Source organism: Cryptotermes secundus, unplaced genomic scaffold, assembly GCF_002891405.2.
Source record: "Cryptotermes secundus unplaced genomic scaffold, Csec_1.0 scaffold200, whole genome shotgun sequence".
NCBI classification, from domain to species: domain Eukaryota; kingdom Metazoa; phylum Arthropoda; class Insecta; order Blattodea; family Kalotermitidae; genus Cryptotermes; species Cryptotermes secundus.
This window is the reverse complement of record NW_019727788.1, coordinates 59,792-74,040: the sequence shown is the minus strand read 5'-3', so window position 1 is coordinate 74,040 and position 14,249 is coordinate 59,792. Positions and strand designations below refer to the sequence as shown.

The window sequence follows — 14,249 nt, the reverse complement described above, 5'->3', positions numbered from 1 at the left end:
CCGATCTCGATCTTGCATTCTTGTACAAGATATGAGGTTTCAGAAGAAATAACAATTCATCAAAACTATGAACACTCATTCTGCAATAATTGAAAAATTTTGATGGGTATTGTCTCAGTTCATGATACAGTGTGTAAAATTTTCATTTTAACAGATGTTCGCTATAAATAGGGCGAGCCCAATAGTCCCGCTTCCTTTTTTCCTTAATCTTAACAATAATGCACAAACTCCTGCTGTACCGTACACATTCATGCTGCGACTGACCGACTGCTCATTGGCGCAGTTGCGAACCGTTGTGGACAACTCGAAATTGCATGTGTGCACACGTCCCTCAACAGTCGTTGGGCCTCCACGCTCGTGCACAACTATCAGCCAACTAAAAATTGCATGTGTGCGCTAGGCCTAACACGACATGGCGACCTCTGACAGAATTCTCATCACAGTTTTTATCGGTCAATTAGTGTCTGTATTACTCTTGTCTGAAACTGAATCACTGGACAGACCGACATAGAATGTTCAATGTCAGGGTTCTGACAAACAGAGTTCGGCCCTCTATAGTCCCAATAGTGAAAGTATCCATTGGAGGCAGAAGCAACTGTCAGCGGTGATACGCTGTAAACAATGTACCACACCCCTACAGGAGGTATGGCAAGATATCCGGGAGTGATGTAGAGACCTTACTAAACGTCGCATTTAGATACTTCGAACTTTGGCTTTCAAAGAATAAGAACTCAATGCACTGTCTTCACGACAGAATGTACAGATAACCGCTTTTAAAGAATTAACGTAATATACAGACTGCATGGAGTCTGCATGCCCTTACCGGAAATTGAACCAGACTAATCGGTCATCCAATGATCTGTAGGTACCAGAATCAAATTCTGTATTCAGAGTAAGTAAGTCTAGACAAAGTTTTTCCATGGCAGGGACAAAGGACGGGCACTGCTGCTCTTCAGCACATGAGCCTTTCCTAGAACAGCTTTCAGTACACATTCCTTTGGAATGACTTCTGTGGGAGGTCTGCACACAAGGCCAAATTTTGTAGCACACTTATTTCAACACGAACAGCCAGTCCTCGTCAGGCCAGTCTCACAGCCGGTGAGTAATATATTGAAGTGTGTTCTTGAGCTGTTACGAAACGAAGCAATTCAATCCCCTCCTGCCATTTTCATCACTCAGACAAGACAACACGTTCTTCTCACGCCCCTTCTATTCCCCTCACACCTCCTGACCAATCTTCATATCAACTTAGCCTTGTATGGTGGCGGTAGTGTAGTTGGTTGAGACACCATGCTACAAGCCTAAAGGTCGCGGGTTCGAGTCCCGATGAGGTGGACTTTTTCAATTCACATAATCCTGCCAGCCGCAAATTGGCCCTGGGGTCCACTCAGCCTCTAACAGAAATGAGTATCAGGAATCTTCCTGGGGGGTAAAGGGTGACCGGCGCGTAAAGCTGACAACCTCATCGCCTTGTGTGAGCCGACTGTCTAGAGAAAATATGGAAGCTTCGACGTCTCAAGACCCTATGGGCTTCCACGGCCTGTTATAGGGAGAGCCTTACCCTATTTTACCAAGTAGGCTGGAACACAGGACGCACGGCGTTCCATAAGCAGTTCAGAACAGCGTGGAGTTCGCTGTTCACACGAGGCCGAAGTTTAGAGGCAGTCAGAAACGTTCTGTTTCGCTATACGATTGGCATGTGCAGACTTCAGTCGGAAACTAACATGCAACCTAGGCCGCGCCATAGCTCAAGCGGTTAGTCGCTGACTTCCCACCGCGGCGGCCCAGGTTCGATCCCGGGTCTGGTCAAGTGGGATTTGTGGTGGACAAAGTGGCGCTGGGGCAGGGTTTCTCCGAGTACTTCGGTTTCCCCTGAAAATCTTCATTCCACCAATTGCTTCACAGTCACCCTAGCCTATTATCTGGGGCTGGTACAATAGGTCAGAAGTGGCCGCAGTACAAGGGACTTAGTCCCACCCCACTAGCAATAAAAAAAACATGCAAATTATTTGGCGCGCACAGCCTTTGGCATGGCTTGAAGTAATTTCTCCAAGCGTGTACAAACAAGTCGCCATGCAAGTTGGAGCGTCCGCTCCCTTCGCTAATTACTTCCTAGTCTTTACTCTGTATCGCAAGAATCGTTTCGCATTTGAGGACTACTCCTGAGTTCCTTTCCCATTTTATCGAAATATACAAGCAACAAGCAACAAGAACGCTTGCCGAAGGTAACATAAAAATAATACTCGGACCGCATAAGAAACGCGGCCTACAAATTAAGGTAACACAAACTCAAGCAAATCGATCCAGGTGCGAAAAAAAATAACGAAAAAAATCTCTCCGTATCTGTTTTCGAAAGAAACTTAAAAAAAGAAGAAAATCGAACAAATCTGGATTTGACATTCTTAAGCCCAATTGGTGGTACTTAAGTGATCTATTATATACTGGAGTATCAAGAAAACCCACGAAGATGTATCAACAAGCAATTGCTTGTACGGGTTCTCACGGTCTCTTCGCTTGCAGATTTCTTATTTTCCCTTCTACCCTGAAGATGGAGGCGATACGTTCCTCCGAAACGTCGGTTAACGCTACATCTACACGGTGCCACATCCCAGAAGACTGTTTTCTTCATAGTCACCGCCGTGAAAACCTGAAATTTTACATAGGACAATATTTCTCAGTGTTTTAGGTACGCCACACTCTTATATTCATAATTATACCATTAATTTAAAAATCAATACTATGCATTAGACGGGGTTTCTTACTAACACTGACTGATTACTTTGTTTTGCCATTCTACCATCGCTTCGTGACTGTAGCACTGCAAATATATCTCCGTTACTATTTTTCCCTCATTACCATAATACCTGCTAAATCCTTTCTGTATACATTTTTGTCTCCTTCCAATTCCTCCCTGTCTCATTCCTCCTGTCGATCGAATTGCATCGGCGAGGCAAACGCAACAGGTTATCACAATTGTTTCTATGCGGTCTCATTTCAAGTCAATTTGAATACGGAAAATTCTCAATCTTGATGTCATTATTCAGAAAACGTTTCCCACTATTCTTCTCGCTCTTTAGAGGCGGTAATTAATTTTTTTTTCTTTTTGGATTTAGATCCTTTTGGCTAAAGAGCTTTAAGAAGCGTTCCCGCAAAGTAAAGGCTTCATCTCCCATAAAAACACATGAAGATGCATTGTGCCGTTTTGCTGGTTCCTTGATGGCAGCAATTGCAAATGTCCACTAATTTTTCATGGAATTTTGTTTTCAATCACTTCTCAATCCGAAATACGACTATTAGTTTCAATGTCACAATAAATAAATTCGTTCTTTGGATTGGCGGAGCGAGTACAAGCCAACTCTCTGGCCCTTTATAATTGCAGAAGAACGATTTGCTTCCTTTGGGTAAGACAGTTTATATATTTTCACCGTCGGCCGCTCCCAGACGATTTATAAATTTGCCATTTCTCTTCAAATTCATTGCCAATTTATTTTTTATTTATGGGAGGTGGGTGGGGGGGAAAGAAAATAGTCAATAAACACTTTTATTATCATGATGACAAATCCTTTAAACAGCAGCAGTGAATATACAGTAAAGTGCCAAACTTACGAAACAGAGCTTCGATTTCTTTGTTAATATGCTAACGGGGAAACAATTATTTTCTGCAGCTACGTTTACCAATATAATCTTAATATGATACAGATTTCTAATATTAGCCTGTTCAGTATTCAGTATTCAGTATTGAGGGGGTGGGTTTCCCCATGCACTTAGACCAGTTATTGGTCCATTATTCGTCCCCCTTTAATTTCTACTGTCTCCATACCCTACCGGTACTGGTGCTCGCTATCAGCCCCTTTCTGCCAGCGAGGTTCCGATCCTCTACTGGCAGTGGTATCTAATAGTCCCTTTCTGTCAGAGAGGTCGCCCCTCCTCTGGCAGTGGTACCTAATACTTCCCCATCTACCGGAGGCATTGGAAACTACTTTGGGCGGGAAACTTTTTGGCCAAATTTAGCTCAGAGGTCTCCTAGAGACACGAGGTTCTTTTACGTGCCGTAAATCTACGACCCCCCTCGTATCAAGTGGAGGAACTGTTTTGGAAGAGACTGTGGTCCTGTCGTCTTGACAGATTACTAATGAATGAATGAAATCTACGATACGGGACCCACAGCTTAAAGGCCCTCCCGGAGGACTTGTTCCCTGAATTTTTCCGCCCTTAAAAATTCCTCGACCTCCGCCGGNAATTTAGCTCAGAGGTCTCCTAGAGACACGAGGTTCTTTTACGTGCCGTAAATCTACGATACGGGACCCACAGCTTAAAGGCCCTCCCGGAGGACTTGTTCCCTGAATTTTTCCGCCCTTAAAAATTCCACGACCTCCGCCGGGTTTGAACCCGCGTACCTTGAGTCATGAGGTGCGAACGTTACCCCTAGACTACGGAGGCCGCTTATATTAGACTGTTAAATTTTCTTTCAAGTTTTTGTATTGATAAACGCGTAATAAAACATTTTTAAATTTTCGATGATAATTTATTGTTAGTCTTTCATCCTTCTCTTTTTCTTTTTTAATGCTAGTGGGGGTGGGTCCCTTGTGGCTAAGCCACTTCTGGATTCGTCCTTCTCTTAGTACCTCTCATATTGCTCTGCACGTTCCTGGAATTATTACTCCCAAAGCGTGGAGACACTGCAGCAGAAAATGCCCAATCGTACACAGTTCCTACCAGTTGGTAAGAATAGAAGTGTAACGCTCAGTCTTTCGTGTGGAGTGACTGCTCTTCTCATAACTGTGGAATGAATTTCTGAAGAAGTTCCGGGTATGTGGCGTCATCCGACCTTAAATAAATAAACCGGTCTCTCGGATCTAACTTTAATACGCTTAGCAAGTTTGCGTGAGAGAGAAAATTTCGTTTCAGTAACCAATTTTTCGTCCACTTCGAACTAGTTAGCCGTCTTCTACCAATCTTTCTTTTGCAAACGACGGCAGGAGCCACGTACATCTCATCCGACATATTTACTGGAGAAGACAACACAAAATGGTCAGAAAGACTGAATGGTGTCTGAGCTTTCTCAGTGTTCCGTGTTAGCCAGACTTACGTCTGAGCATGCAAGTCGTACAGCAAAACGGAGCGTGTGCGGCTGCCTTAACATTTAGTTGTGTGACTTTTGGGTTTATGTTGGTCTATGTTTTATCGGCTGCGAGGTTACAACGGTAAGGTAGGGGGGGAAACACTCTATCAATATCAAACGACCTGGCAGACGGCCGTTAATCGAATTTGTTAAAACATTAGCGAAATCGACCGCTCGTCGCCTGGTGCTTACTTAAAATGTAACATGCAGATCATACAGAAATAATGAAACTGCTTCCATATAATGGCATTACAAGTATGACACTGGACTGCACAAGTAGGACACGCGCCTGGCATCTGTTCATTCCTATTTTAAGCTGTTGGGTCACTGCCAAAATTAGCAAAAATATGTGTAACTGCTACTGATACGTGTTTTACATACTACACTGTCAGTAAACAGCCCCCCCCTACAATAGAGGAACTGTGTAGTCTTTATAATATGATTCAACATGGTACATGTAACGACGACATGAACATTTTAGGGTCTGTTTTATACTTCATAACGTGGTGAAGATTTGTCACCCACCCTGTGGGAGAAACAGAGATTAAGGGCATCTGACAGGGTTCAGATGAGAATATTTGGACCTGTGAGCGAAGAAACAGAAACTGGAGAAAACTGCCTAAGAGACAGCTTCATAATTTTTAGAGTACATTCGTCAAATTTGGACTCCGGTTTTAAAAACAGCCATATATTCCAATATGTGACGTTATGAAACCCATTAAAGCATGTAAGTTGAAAGGTCTTTTCTTTATCTAACACAACTCTGTAACATAACTTATTAAAAAGCGTTGTAAAGAAAACAATAAATTGAAACTGTTACGCGACCCATATTAGGAGACCATACGGCCCTAATATTGACCCTTGACCAACTTACTGTGTGTGTTACATCATTTCATGACAAGACTGGCTATGCCGCTTCCAAACATATTTTTAACCATTAACATACATGACAAATACAGTTAATACTGAGTTCCCAACTTCTTGCGCGGCGTGCACTGGATACACCGCTCCCCACATGTCTTGACAAAGCAAACCACCGCAAAATATGTACTCAGTGGGAGTGTCATCATCAGCAACGGTGCTGATAGCAACTCGATCTTCAGATTCGAACTCTGAGTTGCCAGACAAATCTACTATGATCTGGATTTCCTGTTGCTATATATGGGTTTCCGCGGTCTGTTACAGGGATAGCTTTACCTTCTATATTATTCTGTACGAGAAAGCCCTTGCAGTGATCTCATACAGAGGCGGGTGTATTCTAAAGGAAGCTTTTCCTCGCTTGTTTCCGGTCGTAGCTTTGTTTTGTGAAAATTATGTGGCAATCCTTTCCTTACAAGTATAAGCCAAGCATTATACATCTGCAGCCGACAAACCAAAATATCTAACATCAAAGTGTATGTAGTAAGTGAATAAACTAGCCTCAGTATTTCTACGTTAACACGTGACCTCGCGCCAGCTTCACTCAATTTCTTACGCCGTGGCCTGGAGCGTGACATCTGAGGAACGCTATTTAACCCGTAAATAGACTTTTGGTATCTGCAGTACTCGTAATATGATTTGTTTCATTCGCGTCCGTCACACTAACAGTATTATAAAAGATAAAATAATTCCGTCCAGTGTGACTGGTGAAGGTTTTCTTATTTCAGTTCTTCATGCCCTTACATGTTTCGGTCCTTAGAGACCATCATCAGAGAGACATCGATACAGTTTTGAAACCACTATTACAATAGGTGTTCTGAATGTTAATAAATATATATACATACAATGTTGACAATACACAAATGGATACAAAATCCAAAGTTTTTACAAATACAGCGGCTGTCTTGATATATATATATATATATATTTTTAACTTTTGTTATTTAAGTTAGAATTTATAAACAAAATAGGTTCGTGTCCACTCTCTTATCACCTCTCCTGACTGGGTCTCTCAAGAAAGAGGCGGCACAAGTTCGGCCGGTCCCGTATTAGGATATGATAGGGGGCCCCTGATGTTCTGTATGGGTGTGCAACTCGGTTTCTGACACTAAGGGAGGAACATAAACTGGGGGCGTTTGAGAACAGGGTGTTGAGGAGAATATTTTAACCGAAGAGAGATGAAGTCACAGGAGGTTGGAGAAAACTGCATAATGAGGAGCTTCCTAACTTGTACTCTTCTCCAAGTATAATTAAAATGATCAAGTCAAGGAGGATTATGTGGGCTGGTCATGTAGCACGAATGGGGGAGACGAGGAATGCGTATAGGATATTGGTGGGAAAGCCAGAAGGAAAGAGACCACAGGGAAGACCAAGGCGTAGGTGGGTGGACAATATTAGAAGAAATCTTAGAGGGATAGGATGGGATGGTATGTATTGGATATATCTGGCTCAGGATAGGGACCAGTGGAGGGCTCCTGTGAACACGGTGATGAACCTTCGGGTTCCATAAAATGCTGGGAAGTTCTTGAGTAGCTGCAGAATTGGCGGCTCCTCAAGAAGGGCTCAGTTCCATGAGTAAGTAAGGGGGCTCCATATGGGGCCCGCGGTGATCTGAAAATGTTGTCATTTTGTAACAAGACTTGTGCAGTGCCAAATGCTATGAAGCATATCAGTCAGAAAATGAACAGCATATTCAGAAATAATAAATGAAGTATCAATACGTACAGGATGCTTCAATGAAATGTGCGATTTTGCAGCGGTATTTTTTCCTGGATTGGTTGGAGTGGGGAGGATGCGACTACTGCCACCCAGTAGACTATTTCAAAGCGTTTTAGTTGCAATGGAGCGGCGGACTGGAGCACAAGGTGCTTTTGCTGTGAAAGCGTTTTACAAAAACGGTGACACTTTCATGATCGCTCAGCGTGAATTTCGAAGAGGAGTTTGGCATTCATCGCAATCGTGCTATTCCATCTGCCCATGCCATCAAGACCTGGGCTCAAAACTTTAAGGCTACTAGTTCTATGCTAAAGAAAGATGGTACGTAAAAACGGCACGTACACCCGAGAATGTAGCGGCAGTGAGAGAAGCCACTGAACGAAGTCCACGCCGGTCTGCGCGTCACCACGCTACATCACTAGGGCTGTCCGAAGCCAGCGTTCGGCGGATTTTGTACAAAGATCTCCACTTCTACCCCTATAAAATTCAAATTACTCATGCACTACACGAACACGACTATGAAAACAGAGTTGATTTCTGTCAGACTTTTTTGCAGTTAATTAATCAAAACCAAGATATCGTTAACAACTTACTGATGAGCGATGAAGCTCATTTCCATTTGTCGGGGTTTGTTAACAAGCAAAATTTCCGTTACTGGTCAGCCACAGACACCAAATAAAGTTATGAGAGACCACTTCACAGTTCCAAAGTCAGAGTATGGTGCGCGAAATCTTCGTTTGGAATTACTGGCCCGTACTTCTTTGAAGATGAGTGGGAAAGGGCTGTAACTGTGACTGGACCACGTTACGTTCACATGTTGGAGAGCTTCTTAGCTCCTGCACTAGATCGTCTTCCAGGCAAGGAAGAAATGTTTTTACAGCAAGACGGGGCTACGTGCCACACCGCACGAGCTTCCATGGCAGTTGTGAATAACCTGTGTCCTAACCATGTTGTCTCCAGATATGGGGACATCATATGGCCAGCCAGGGCACCTGATCTTTCCACATGTGATTTTTTTCTCTGGGGGTATCTGAAATCCCAAGTTTTCAAAGCCCCAGCACACCACACAGTTCAGGAGTTGAAACATCGCATTCGGGAAGAAGCTGAACGAATTTCCGTAGAGGTGCTGCAAAGAGTAATGAGTGGCTTTAGGAAGAGACTTACAGAGTGCCTACAGCGGAATGGGGTCATCTGTCAAATGTTATTTTTTTGGAAATAACCTCATATATTCAGCGAGTTAATTGATAAAACCAAATGCTTTTATGTTTGCACTGTCCTCATGTGTATTAAAATCAAATAAACGCAATAGTTTACTGTTCATAACGTTTTTAAAATCGCCCGATTCATTGACGCATCCTGTATTACCTACATTACGTTAAAGGTCAAACTATGTTACTGAAACTCCGCTTTGCCTTCCACCGCCTATTCAACTCACGAGGGCGCTCAGTTACATAAACTAAATGAGTTATGACGGGAGCCAATACTAGGAAGGGGGTCCATAATTTAAAAGTTCGCTCTACTCGTCACCATTTATTATTATAATGGTCAAATTAAGAATATGATGGACGGTAAAAGCAGCATGTTTAGAAAAGGTGAGAAATAGAAACTTTGAGTAGGAAAGCCTGACGGGAAGACCTAGGCATACATGGGAGGTTTATGCTGAAATGTAACTTCCTGCGTGTTGGGATGTTTCAACACTTGACAGGCCTAGACACGACAGTACTAACCATTTTTATGCGTTTGATACCTCCTCGTAACTCTATACTAATTCTTCTTTGTTAACTATTGTTGTTTGCTGTTTATTCTTTGCAAGGACTGGATAAAATTAACGCATATTAGGGAGGTCGTGTTGTCCACTTATCTCAAAAACTTCCCCAAGGATTTCTGCGAACTTTGGTACCGGGAAGCTATGAAAATGAAAGGTATTGAGCTAATTTAATTTTTCTTCTATATCTCAGATACAGACTGGTCAGTTCAATACGGATGAGCTGGGCTGGGTACGCAACACGCATGGGAGTGATGAAGTATACATACGAGGTTTTGGTGGGAAAGCTACTAGGAGAGAGGTCACTAACGTACGTCTAAACGTACGTGGGAAGATAATATTAAAATAGTTCTTAGAGAAAGAGGACGGGTAGATATGGATTTGATTCATCTGCCTCAGTATAGGGTACAGTGGCGGCCCTTTGTGAACATGGCGATGAGCCTTCGGCTGCATAAAATGTTGGGAAATATTTGAATAGCTAAGCGACTGGTGGTTTCGCAAGGACTCGGCTCCATGAAGTCATTTATCAGTCAAATGTAACCCTTTCTTTGCAGTGGCATCAAATCGAATTTTATCTCCTTTTCAGTCCAAGGGTTAGGTAACAGCCCATCCGCACTTCTCCTTCTGTCTTCCCCCACCTCTCTTGCTTTATACTTCATAAGCCATTGCTTGTTCGGGAATGCGCCTTCCATATTTTATAAATTTTTTAATTCAGTAAGAAAGTCCCACTTCTATTCTCAAATCTCACTGTTTTATTCTATACATTTTACTGCGACCCTTCACACATAATAAACGCTTCATTCCAGCTGCCTGCATTTTTTCCCGGGCCGTAATTTTCTTGTCGAAGAAATAAAATTAGAACTTTGTGTAGCTTCAGTGTTTTTTGTTCCAATCTCAGTTCTTGGCGTTCTTGAAATTCACGTAGTTATGTCTGTTCTGTGACCTATCCACCAAACAAGATAAGCAAATTTTGATATTTATCCGAATATCGCGTTATTTAAATGATACTGGAACAAAAGAGGTTCGTTCCCTCGAAGGTCACGGTTTATTTTGTGGCTGTGATTAATCTGTCCGTTGAATCTGGTTACTTTACGACGTTGTCAGCACAGACACCATATGGAGTCGGGTGACAGGATTATTAACGAATATGGAGCAGTTGGTGGAATAAGAAGTGCCAGGCCAAACCACAAATTCATCATGACCTGACTTGGCAACGAATGCGGGCCGCCGCTTTGGAAAACCGGCGACTAACAGCTTGAGCCATTGCATAGCCTATTTTGTAGAGGGCACATCAAGTTCAAAGTGCCTCAACAAGAAAGAACAGCTTAACAACAAACACAGACTTTCAACCAACAAAATAAAGAAGGAGAAAACGTTTCCCGGACCTTCAAGGAAGGCAATATCATTCAAATCCCCTGTTGATACAAGAGGCACGAAGAACACGAACCTTAGCGATTTAAGATATTAAATACTAAAAATTTTATCTTAATTAATTATTTTATAAAACTATGGACAACTTTGAACTTGATGTACTATGATTTATGTAATAGTAGTTTCCTCAGCGTGTTATTGCCCTCTGAAGATGGTCATTAATTGACCGAAACTTGTAAAGGCATCATATATATATAATTTGAGTCACACTGGACGGTGTTGTCAAATTATTCTATAATACTGTCTAGTGTGACGGACCAGAATGAATACAGTTAAACCTGTTTCATGTACAGATTAGGGAATTATATATCGCCAATATAAACTTCCTTTTATTTCGAAATATGTAAGTAATAACAAAATTTTGACAGAAAATACTATTTTTCGTTTCGTTAACTATATTTCGGAGACGCCTTAACTCCAAATCACTTCTTCTTCTTCTTCTTAATGCATTGAACTGTAAAAGTTTACTTGTAATCCACAAAATCTACCTTTTCAATAAATGTAAAAAAAATCTTCTACTAGGACCGATAATTCCATATTCGCATGACATTTAATCAAGTTCTGAAAGAAGCATAATAAATTCAAAGAAGTTCAACTTGTAATGTCGAATGTGAAGTGATCAGTATTACAACCTTCAAGCCCACAGTTAATTACCGGTACATCAAAGTGGATCAACTTCGAAATGTAATTAAAACACGTTAAATCACATTGTAATGCAATTCAGACGTGAAACGGACTGGATTATTCGAGACTTCACACACCTACGTTTTGAATATGCCCAAAGTAACTGTCCTCTGTGTTTTAACACTTAGTAACCAAATCTCGATTATTTATTAGAAATCTTATTATTATTATTACACAGAATATACTTACATAGAACATAGAGTACAAATCGTGTACAGATAAACGCAGTCTATATTAATATGCTTCTTTTCTAATGTATCTTTTAACCCACGGTCAAGACATTAGTATTCTTCCGGGATAAAACGCTGAAGTCAACCGACATTTCGGAGGAACATGCCGCCTTCATCTTCAGGGCGCAAGAGTACGTCAAGCAATAAACCAACACAAATCAGGCAGCACGATGGAAGCGCCATTTTCCTCCAACCTGCCAGTTGACTTTCGAGGGACTACCCGGTGTTGAATCACAGGAAACAGAACTCTTCATAACCACCGCTGAGAATCTTAAATCCTGCAAGACAATGAGACATCTACACTACAACATCTGCTTACAGAAGCTCACCTGTTTGGATGCCGAAAGCCAGGAGAATGATCTCCAAGAACAAAGCAATGACTAATCGCCCCATTGTCAGTTGAAATACACGCTACACACAAATACTCTTTGCGCCGGTTGAAGAGCGAAATCCGTTCACTTCCTCCCAGTGGCTGCAGCATTGGCAGAATGCGTCACACTCCCTCCCTTCCGCGATCCCACGCGAATGTGCTGCTCTGCCACTTACTCCAGATGTACGAAAGTTGGGGAAACAGTCTCACCAACCTCCGTCACCGAAACAACTAAACTACACCGTGACAAACTGAATCCACACTCAGCAGAAGCTCTGATTTATCTTCTTGCTAATGAAAGTCTAATTCTGCCTAGAAGTTAAGATTCTGCTCAAAAATACCATCAGCTTTATTGTTAAATACAAACCTACATATAAATGAAAGAACAGTTTTGATACACAAAGTAAAAAGGAAAGACACAAAAGTCGATAGTTAATATAATAAAATTGGCACGGATAGCTCAGTCGGTGTAGTGATTAGGCCTCGGGCGACTGAGAAAACGGGGTTTTATTTCCGGTGTTAGAAAGAGATTTTCTGCATAAGGCCCGGACCAGTTCTTGGGTTCATCCAGCCCCCTATCCTATGCATACGAACGGCTCTATCCGCAGGGGCAAAGAGGCCACTTCATGAAGCTAACCACTCACTTTCATCTACTGCTAAGGTCAAATACGTCCACATATGTCTTTAAAACATAATACTTTATTAATTTCGCCTTTACTTTAACTATGATTAAAAATAGCTTTACTGTTTAATGTTGCTTTAAAACTTGCTCGATTAAAGACTGTAAGAATGCTTTTAAAGAGAAATTTCAAGATCACTAAGTTCTAACCAGATCGATAACTTATAAGCTTGTGCATGAAATTCGGCTTAATGTCCTTCCAGAAAAGTTTCGGCAGTTGAGAGAAAGAAGTCAAAGGTAAGGGCTAAAATAAGGTCCACCTTATTTGTCACTGTGTGTATGAGTGAGTAGTCGACCCACAGTTCAAGATCATCTAATAACATTGGCTATTTCATGAAATCTGCATGCCCTGCCTGTCTTATACTCACAACTGTAATCATCCAAGCAACTGTAAACCAAGAGCAAACATTATAAGACTTCTTTTTACAACATTCTTTTGTTATATAGTCGCTTCCTGTCTATGTATTTATGACATATACTTAAAGGTTCTGTCACCAGCCAAATTTATAGTGTCGAAGAACAAGATGATAAGCGAGAAATGAGTTGAAAAGCTGTGGACGAACGCACTGTCAATGTCCTGGAGGAGTGGGGAAACCACGAAAACTCTTTCAAAAAGCCCTTCTCCAGATAGTATTTGAACCCGATACCTCCCAAATACGGAGCAGGAGTGTTACCGTTGTCTGCAACATAAGGTGAGAAGCGTCTGTGTGAGAGCATTTCATTATAAGTCACCATAAGCCTAATGTTGAGAACACAAAGGGGAAGAAGTTCACCGAGCAGAATATCTCAGTGGTAGATCATTTGCTTTGCACCGCAGAGGTACACAGGTTAAGTTCTGGCTTTTCTGAACGAAGCATTACTCCCCTTTCTTTAGCTTCTTCGTATGCAGACCGCAGTAGCAATTTAACACAATAATTCAATATACACAGAATAGGTTTGCTACAATTTGGGGCACACACATATTTACTAAATGTGTTATTTGCTAATTTTCATTCTCACTCGTCTGGATCAGAGCTGCCCAAATTGATACCACGGATAGACCGCATTATACACCATGTACACGTATTTATTGTCGAGGTGCGCTGTAAAAGTATATATGTATATATTTTTTTTCAGTAGTCCTAACCAATATGAACACCCTCTCTGCAATGATCAGTTCTGTGACGTACAAGCACACGAAAATAGTTACATATGTAAGGTAGTGTAAGGTAAAGTTGTCCTGTGTTTAATTAATTAAGCACTACGCCATGAAGGCATATGGGGGAGTGGATGTATAGATCCACATTTTCTTGACATCGGCAATAGTTGGAGGTGAGTGGTCAGCTTCACGCCCC

The 14,249-nt window shown here is 41.7% G+C and overlaps 1 protein-coding gene across 1 annotated transcript in view; it reads right to left on the bottom strand.

Moving 5' to 3' along the window:
- The window catches only part of LOC111864953, a 28,474-nt gene extending 16,080 nt beyond the window's left edge, over positions 1–12,394 (bottom strand). Inside the window, exon 1 of the mRNA XM_023852600.2 lies at positions 12,196–12,394. Coding sequence (XP_023708368.1) covers positions 12,196–12,259 — 64 coding nt within the window. The 5' untranslated portion in view covers positions 12,260–12,394. The remainder of the gene's footprint in view (positions 1–12,195) is intronic.
- Positions 12,395–14,249: the final 1,855 nt, after the last annotated feature.